The sequence below is a fragment of the Marmota marmota genome, unplaced genomic scaffold (assembly GCF_001458135.2).
Source record: "Marmota marmota marmota unplaced genomic scaffold, marMar, whole genome shotgun sequence".
Lineage (NCBI taxonomy): Eukaryota > Metazoa > Chordata > Mammalia > Rodentia > Sciuridae > Marmota > Marmota marmota.
The window spans coordinates 8,148,207-8,157,585 of record NW_026000119.1 but is presented as its reverse complement, the minus strand read 5'-3'; the positions used below and the strand labels follow the sequence as shown (position 1 = coordinate 8,157,585).

At 38.3% G+C, this 9,379-nt stretch overlaps 1 protein-coding gene across 3 annotated transcripts; it reads left to right on the top strand.

The window, feature by feature from the left end:
• The first annotated feature begins 394 nt into the window (after positions 1–394).
• Positions 395–9,155, top strand: Ccng2 (cyclin G2). Of its 3 annotated transcripts, none has more exons than XM_015499262.2 (8): positions 395–531; positions 1,544–1,681; positions 2,293–2,430; positions 3,673–3,923; positions 4,251–4,329; positions 4,425–4,523; positions 6,595–6,800; positions 7,729–9,155. In XM_015499262.2, exons 2-8 carry the CDS (start codon positions 1,544–1,546, stop codon positions 7,850–7,852), a joined length of 1,035 nt encoding a protein of 344 aa, XP_015354748.1. In that variant the 5' UTR covers positions 395–531; the 3' UTR covers positions 7,853–9,155. The 3 variants fall into 3 exon arrangements, with proteins under 3 accessions (XP_015354748.1, XP_048640755.1, XP_048640754.1); XM_048784797.1 differs by lacking the exon at positions 395–531 and adding an exon at positions 1,208–1,456; XM_048784798.1 differs by lacking the exon at positions 2,293–2,430.
• Positions 9,156–9,379: the final 224 nt, after the last annotated feature.

Below are 9,379 nucleotides of genomic sequence, written 5' to 3'. Positions count from 1 at the left end.
TTTCCTCCTTTCAATCGTGAAATGAGACGGATGCCCAGACTCCACCCACGGCCTTTGTAACTGGGCGGGGGCTGGCTAGGTACAGCCTAGGAGAGGCTGTGGAGGCCCAGAGAGACACTGGACACTGTGGCTTAGAGGCGGGACTCTTTTTCAAAGTCTGTGGAGGAAGTGAAGGATTCCTCCGCGGAGAGTCACGTGCCCCGCCCCCTTGGGGGCGTCGAAAACTCAAAAAATAAAAACAAGGGCTTTGCTGGGGCCTCGCTGAGGCTAAGGCGGTGCAGGTAGAGGCACCGGCAGTGAGGGGTCAGCGTTGTGCCCAGAGCTGGGTGGGCGCTGGGGGGAGCAGGATGAAGACAGGGCTGTAAGGCCGAGGCGGCCGCGGCAGGAGGGAAGGCTGGGATGTCGGCCCCGGGGCACCGCTGAGGCGGCAGGTCCCAGACCTCGGAGACGGAGACGGGTCCGGCGCCCCCACCGCACCCCGTATACTCTGAAGTGCAACGCCAGGGGCCGTGGAGGCGCACCTTTGGCACGGTGAGTGGGCCTCCTGGGATTGCTCTGGGTTCCTTTGTTCCTCCTCGAGATTGTAGTGGGGATGGGGGAGGGTGATTAGAGACTTCTGGTTCTGCCCACCCCTCATTCCCCCCCCCCCCCAACAGCCCGGGTCCTGCCCTTTGCTCCAGCCCCTGGGAGTTGCGGCAGTCAATGTTGGTGGGGTGGATGAAGGGGGCAACAAGGCTAAAAGCAGTTCTCTGCTTCGGCATCCACACCTCCTTTTGTCACGGGGGCTTGCTTGGGTGGTGCTTCCAGGATTGACAGCCCCAGAGCTCCGCACAGTTGCGGAACCCGAGCGTGAGTGGATTCACTGGTGATGTTCCGGTGTGGGCAGACTGAAGCTCTGTATCTCGACCCCAGCCCAGTGGGCCACGCCCCCTCTCGGATTGGGGTGTCTGGCACTTGGGGTACTTAAGTAATTGGCGCTGCGGAAGTGGATAGGGAAATCTTGGAGGCTGGGCTTTAACGACGGGGGTCTCTGGTGCTGGGATCCCCAGGCGGGGCGGAGCTCGAGAGTCTCCTCCCTCTGGTTCTTTGTTCAGTCGCGAGACTTTTTCTCCCCTCCTTCCTATTGTGCAATACCCCACCTCCAGAACCCTGGAGCTTCCCCGGCTCCCTGCTTGGTCCCTATAGTCCCTGTGCAGTCCCCTGGACAGAAGTCCTCTATGCACAGCTTTAGGTGGGGTAGATAGGCAGACCCTAGGGACGCTGCCAACCCGCAGACAGTTTCCTGTTTGTGAAGCACCTCAGCTGGGGCTGGCTGGTTTGGCCCAGCGCTGGCCAGCGGACGTGACCACAAGCCCTTCCCCTGCCACACCTCCTTGGCGGTCAGGGAGGTTCTGGCAGATTGGTCCCCTCACCACCATTTCCTTGCAGGGGTGTGCTGGGGCGCCCCTCGTTGGAGGTATTGCCATCATTTTTTTCTGCCTTACTTCACGGTGCCCGCACCCCCAAGTTACATATTTAACCTTATGTGGTGTCTTTGCTACAGATGAAGGATTTGGGGGCAGAGTACTTGGCAGATCGTGAAGGAGTTCAGCTCCTTGGATTGTTGAGTTTCTATCTGGAACAAGAGCAGAGATTCCAACCTCGAGAGAAAGGGCTGAGCTTGATTGAGGCTACCCCAGAGGTAAGTTTGCAGGAAGGAGGACTTGCTCAAGTAGCTAATGGGGATTGGAGAAGGTGATCCCGCCTCCAATTGAATGAAGACTTAGGCCAGCAAAAGACCAAAATTGGTCTTCCTGGAGTACTAAGAAAAACCTTAATACTGTACAGGATCGTGTTTTTGTTTCTTAGCAAGAAAGGAAGTAATACCAAGTATAGAGAAGTTCAGATGTTAGTTTCCCCAGCCTGCTTCTTCTGAGTGGGAGACTCTTAGAGAATTGAGCAGTTCATTTCCTACCCTCTGCCTATGAAATATTTATAGAATCTTAGCTGATTTTAGAAAAACAAAAACAAGCAAGGAAACATTTATTCTAAGGGAACTGAATTATACTGTATTTGCTGTTGCCCTCAGGAGTGTGGCAAAAGTTCAGGTTATGTTGAATTGCTGAAGTTCTTTTATGATGTGATTTTTAAATTAGTGTTTTACATCTTACATCTGATGAAGCTTTATTAACCACTCTTTCCCTCTGTGTTGTTGAAAGTTAAAGGGAAAGGATACCTTATTCTTTGAATCTGTGCATCATTTATATAGTTTTAAGAATATAATTAACTTTGGCTCTTGTTTTTTTATTGTAGAATGATAATACTCTGTGTTCAAGATTGAGAAATGCCAAAGTAGAAGATTTAAGGAGTTTAACTAACTTTTTTGGATCTTGCACTGAAACGTTTGTTCTAGCTGTCAATATTTTGGACAGATTCTTGGCTCTTATGAAGGTATTTAATCATTTCTGTAATTACATCCTATCAATACCTTTTCTATGTCCAGAGCCTAGCACAAAGGGTTCAGTAAATATTTATTAAGTGAACGTAACAGAAGTCTATTATACATATACATTTATAATAAGAATTGTGATTGTTAGTGCCAATGCCAGATCAAGAGACTTTAAGTGTATATTGTATCTTATACTAGGTTTTGCTGTACCTCTTAAATACTTTTTCTTGGAAAATGTGACAAAAAGAAGACTTTTTTCAGTACTCAATATAAATATGTATACAGTTCTCAAAAGAAGTTTTCATTTTCATCACATTTCTATTAGAGCCTAGATGCTTTTAATTCCAAAACACAACAAATGAAGTAGACACCCTTCCCTGTGAGTCTTTTGAAAGTGAGCCACAGTCATTAACAATCACTAGCAACTGTTAGAAAAATGTGGTAATTCTCCTGCCAGTAGGATTGCTCTCAGCTGCTAGGTCAGTTTTCAGGGCACTGGAAAGAAAAGGACAGCCATCTGTCCATTGCATCTTTTGTACATGTCCCACATGCTGCACAAACCGATGCAATATTTCTCTTGGGTAAAATAATGTAGAAGTATGGAATAGTTCTTAAGGATTTTTTGCATAAAAAGTTGTAGAAAGTATTGTTTTTATATCTGAAGATGTAGCAGGTTTTCTTTTTTTAACGTTGAAAAGCTCAATTTTTTTGAGGGAGATTTTATTTTAGATTTACAAAATTTAAAAGATTACAGAGTATTACTCAGTGCTAGAAATCTAACTTTTCACTGCATTGTGTTTTTTTCCCCTTGCATTTAAGTATTTTAAATGTTCAAAAAAACCTTATTTACTTTTTTAAACTGGATTTTGATTTTACTGGTGCTGGGGATGGAGATTGAACCCAGGGCACTCTGCCACTGAGCTACATCCCAGCCCTTTGTTATTTTCAGACAGGGTCTCGCTAAGTTGCTGAGGCTGGCATTGAACTTGCCATCCTCCTGCCTTTGCCTCCTGAGTCACTGGGATTACAGGCATGTGCCACCATGCCAGGCCTAAAAACAAATGCTAAGAAGTTCTAAAATGTAAAAATGAGTATAATTGTGGGTAAAGGCAAGTGTATATATATAAGAGAAGCAGCTGGATTGTGTTCTCTTTTAAGAGTAGGGGCATGATTACTATATATTTTTAAGTATCTGCTATACTTAAAGTGACAGTTAAAAGAATTCTTTTGTTTTTGTTTTCCAGGTGAAACCTAAACATTTATCTTGCATTGGAGTCTGTTGTTTTCTGCTGGCTGCTAGAATAGTTGAAGAAGAATGCAATATTCCGTCCATTCATGATGTAATCCGGATTAGTCAGTGTAAATGTACTGCTTCTGACATAAAACGGATGGAAAAAATAATTTCAGAAAAATTGCACTATGAATTGGAAGCTACTACTGCCTTAAACTTTTTGCACTTATATCATACTATTATACTCTGTCATATATCAGAAAGGTTAGTGGGATTAATAATGAAAGTTTTGTACTTTGAGCATTGCTGTAACAGTAAAATATTAGGGTGCCAGTTTTCAACTTGTTCTCTTTTTGGTTTTTGATTTTGAGGATGTGGCTCAATGGTTAAGTGCTGCTGAGTTTTGGGGACTTATTAAGTTGCTTAGGGCCTCATTAAGTTGCTGAAGCTGTCCTTGAACTTGGGATACTCCTGCTTCAACCTTCCAGTTCTCTGGGATTACAGGCATGCAGCACCACACCCAGATCAACTTGCACTTTTAATAGGAAGTTCTTAAAATCATTTAAGACTTTGACATTTTGTATTTTATAGGAAAGAAATACTGAGCCTTGACAAACTAGAAGCTCAGCTGAAAGCTTGCAACTGCCGACTTGTCTTTTCCAAAGCAAAAGTAAGTATTTCTTACACATCTCATAGTTTCTATTTTGAATTTTAAAAAATAAATTTAATTTTTTCTTTTTTCTTTCTCTTTTTATCTTTTGATAGCCATCTATATTAGCTTTGTGCCTTCTCAATTTGGAAGTAGAAACTTTGAAATCCGTTGAATTACTGGAAATTCTCCTGCTTGTTAAAAAGCATTCCAAGGTAAATATCTTAAGTCCAAGGTTTTTTTTCCTGATATTTCATTTTTTCCCCCCTGTGGTATCTTAAATATTAAGTAATATAGTATGGGGTTCTTAATTTTTGTATTAATTTTTTTCTTATATATCAAGTATAAATACAGCTTTGGATATTAAGCTAGATGGGAGTTTGATCAGTTAGTCCAGCACTGTGTTTGCTTGCAGGTGTTCTTTCTGTAGTATCACGTCAGAGGCTAATAAAGCTGTATATATTGCCACATGCACAATGTTTTAAAATGTATACTAGGAAGTAGACTTAATATGTGCATTAATAGAATAGGATGGCATTCCTTCTCATCTGTAGGGCTGAATCATTTCATTAGTAGCATTACCAAATTAACATCAGCATTATTTCTCTTTTTAAGCCTCTTAGGCAGGCCATCCCAGTGTTTTTGCAGTCAAAAAGAGGGGTAAGGCAAAAATAAGCACAGTTTGTTTTTATAAACTAATAGTCTAGTTGAGGAAACAAATCATGAGATAGTGTATTCTGTTGTTTATTATCATGTTTCAATGCAGATAATAGTGAACATAGGAATGTTTGGGGGTTGTTAGCCAAGATATATGGCAGACCAGGAGAGGAGCCTGGTGAGTGCTAAGAAATTCTTGAAGAGTGAAGGTTTGCACAATAAAGCTTATATTTAAGAAATTAGTAGACTGTTAGAAGATGGGTTTGGAAAGTCATTTTAGGGTAGGCTTGCAGGTCTGAGTGATAGCCACATGCAGGAATAAGAAAATCAAACACAAGCAATAGTTTTCAGAGCCAATCATGGAAATGAGGCAAGGAATGTGAATGACCAAGATTTGGACCTAGAATGGAGAGAATATTGGCATAATTCAAAGAAACTTGGAAGAAGTTAATTTGTGATGAAAGAAGTATGATTTCTGATGTTTGCATACCCAGGCATGCATGTGTTTGGCAGGCTGGAATAAAAACTCAGAAGATAAATTGTGGTTAAAGATTTAGTTTGGGAATTTTCCATGAAGAAGTGATAGTTGAAACCTAAGAAACTTAGGGAGCTTCTTTGAAGCTCTAGGGTTTTCAATATTGCCCTTTTCTTCCCTTAGGACCCAAGCAAGATAGAGAGGTACATCCAGACAAGTAAGAACATGGTCAGGTTGGAAAGAGGTTTTTAAGAAGGAGGTGGCCAAGAGTATTGAATTTTGATGAGAAGTTTAGTATAATGAAAATTGAAGGAAGTCATTGATGTCTTGGAGGTGATGTTAATAGAATAGTGAGAAAGGATTGGTTGAAGCCAGATTATAGGAGGCTTAACATGTGACTGAATCTAGTGGAAATGGAGGCCAAGATGATACAAAAACCTTCTGCTTGAGGTGGAAGGGCATGTGAAATATTTTGTTGGTAACTTCTAGGCTTTTTAATCATAATTTTACAGTTTTCATCTGAACTTATTAATGGTGATATATGGAGGCATCATCAGTGAAAATTGATTCCATGAAATAAACTGGGCATTACCCAGTGGTGAAGGAACTATGTTTTTTTTTTTTTTTTTGGTGGGGGGATCTTCTTTCATATTGGTAACTTCTCCTTTAGTTTATATCTGGTGTCACAATATAAATGTATATTATTAGCAATCTATACAGTGTCTTGTTATAGAAACAACATTGATTTCTATAACAATGTTTATGTAACAAAAGGAAAGTTAATTTTTTTTTTTTTTGCATGGGACTAGTAAAGAATATACTTGTGGGGGAAAGAAAAGTATAATATATTTGATAGTTGATTTATTAAAAGACAGTTTTTTTAAGTCAGTGTGTTAGAGTAGGCAAACCTTTCTATGTATTGAATGCTATGTAAATTATAGTGCTCTTCCTATAAAATTGGTTCCCAAATTTTGATCGCATTTAAATTATCTGGGGGACTTAAAAATCTCTTGACACCCAGGTTATACTCTGTATCAAATTATAATATTATAATATTTTTTTTTAAACCGATCACCTGATAATTCCAAGTGCAGGGTTTGGGAACCAGTGCTATGACCTCTTCATTAAAATATATATATATTTTTTCCTCACAGATTAATGACACCGAGTTCTTCTATTGGAGGGAGCTAGTATCTAAATGTTTAGCTGAATATTCTTCTCCTGAATGTTGCAAACCAGATCTTAAGAAGTTAGTTTGGATTGTTTCAAGGCGCACAGCTCAGAACCTCCACAATAGCTACTATAGTGTTCCCGAGTTGCCAACAATCCCAGAGAGGGGTTGTTTTGATGAAAGTGAAAGGTAAGCAGGTATCTTGGCTAATTAGACTTCCACACACTATAACTAATTTTTATTGAAAAAGAGCTGTGGATCACTGCAACATAAGGCATCAGAAAAAGGTCCTACTCTTATTGCATAATTTCTTCAGAAGAAAAAAATTAACCAGCAGTTTCATTAAAATGATAATAATTTATAAGCCTCCCCTTAAAAAAAAGGTTGTTTTTGTCTCTGTCTCCTGCTCTTTGAAATATAGATCAGTTAAAACAAATAACAGTATTCTAGGCTTTTTAATGTTCAAATGAATTTCTAATATGATGCTATGAGGAAGAGACTGAGGGGTAGGTGACTGGAAAATAAAGGGGCCAAGTTCTACAGATATTTTTTCAGTTTTGCCAAATGTCATTTTCTTTTTTAGAATTAATCATTTTTGTAAAGTGAATATTTTTAATAAACTTGATTGTTTTATGCTACAGAGATAAAAGACTGGAATTTTCATTTTTGTAGCTTGTTGGTTTCTTGCTTTGATACTTGGAGAGGATTAGTGATGATTATTGATACTAGAAAGATATTTAAATAGACTATGGAATAGGACATATGTTGTCTTTAGTTTGCATTTCTTGGATTTAAAACACTTAGAATTCTTTAATTAGTTAATGCAAGAGTTGTTATTTGGAATAAGAATATTAGTTTGGCAAGTAGTAATTTGTGTAAATCTCTTAAAGAAAAATTATTTTCTAATGAGATTACAATAAACTTCACCCTAGGAGATCCTTACAAGTCAAATTCGGCTCTGTATTATAAAGAATAACGTTTGTATACAAAGTCCTAAGACTAGAGATATTCATATAGACTACAGCATATAGACAGACTACAGTTTAGTTCTTTTTCCTATAAAGCATCTGTGTATTTTAAGTAACGATCCACTCTTTTTGTCTCTTTTTCCCTTTAGTGAGGACTCTTGTGAAGATATGAGTTGTGGAGAAGAGAGTCTCAGCAGTTCTCCACCCAGTGACCAAGAGTGCACCTTCTTTTTCGATTTCAAAGTGGCACAGACACTGTGTTTTCCATCTTAACTAATTGTTCTGTGTCAGAGTTTAAATTTGTCTACCAGTTTTAAAGCAATAAATGGGGGAGTAGGTGGTTTTCTGGTCCAGCCCCCATCTAGGCAGGAATTACATGGACTAGAATACCTACCTTCTATTTATTATTCAGATCAGATCTGGCCTATTTTCATATTTAAATCCTAAGCCATCAAATGGGTTAGTGCCTCTTAAATAATTAACAATACTTTAGATATTGGCACTTTATTTTTGTTGTTGGTCTTTAGCTATCTGGGGCAGGAAGGAAGGTGCTGATACCTTTAATTTGTTACTTTTCAAGAAGATTTTTAAAGTTGAGTAGTGTAGCGTAAGCTTTTTTATAAAGCCTTCAGGTGTCTTTATTTAACAGATTGGGAGTGTTCAAGTGCTTCCTTAGCAGGGACAATGGTTAATCTTTTCATGGTTTATCTTAGATTTTCTTCTCTCATTCTCAGAACAGAGACTACACAGTATTCTTAAATGTCAAACATATTCTGTTGCTTTTTAAGTGACCATTGTACTATTTGATGCAGATCCTATAAACTTAGGAATTGTTAACATTTCTGTGAATTTTAGTATATAATGTCTTTAATTGAGGTTTCTGCTAAAGCAGAAATAATTGTTAAGCTAGAGTTGCTAGATAGTTGAATCCTTAATGCCTAAGTATTGTCAGACTATAGTATTATTTTAATGTTATTAAAAAATCCATAATCTGCTAGTTTTGCATGTACCTGTATGAAAGCAGTACAGGAAGTTAAACAGAACTAGGTTAACTATGGAATTGATAAATGTTGATTTAGAAGCACATTTTATCTCATTTTCTTATATTAAAAAGTCTGCATGATCACATTTTATTTCATTTGTAATTCACATTTCAAAAATAATGTGTTAGTATATGGGTGCCAAGATTTTAATATGAAGTAAAAAGAACTCCAGTGTTTGTAGTATTATAGTTTTAAGCAAATCTGTTGTGATCCAGCTGTACGGATGGGGATATATAAAAACTCTGTACACCTAAGATTTTGTACAGAGAATTTTTAACTTTATAAAACTGTATATGAAAATGTAAATCTTTAATATTGTACATAAAATACTGTATTTTTTTACCTTGTGTGTGTGATAGTCTAGTCATTGCATGTAAATATAATTTATTATGTATTCGGTGTTATAATCAGACATGGATGACTTACTTTTTTACTGGTAAGTCAACATCCATTGGATGTTTTCTGAAGTGGATCTTTTTGAAGTGATAATAGATTATAATTCAATAAAAATATCATTGAATTTTTGTTTGCAATCACATCTTAATTTTTAATCTTTTGGTAAAAATACTTGCTGAATTTCAATGAGAAGGCTTGAAGTGCCTCTACCGTCAGCCTTCTAACTGGCTACCAAAAGTCCTTTGGGTAATAGCTCCTTACCACAGTTTTGTTCTGCCTTGAAAGTACCCAAAGTGAATCTGTCACTTGAGGATTGACTTCTCTCTGGGGTGGATTCATATTAAAGTAAGCTCTCAGAGAC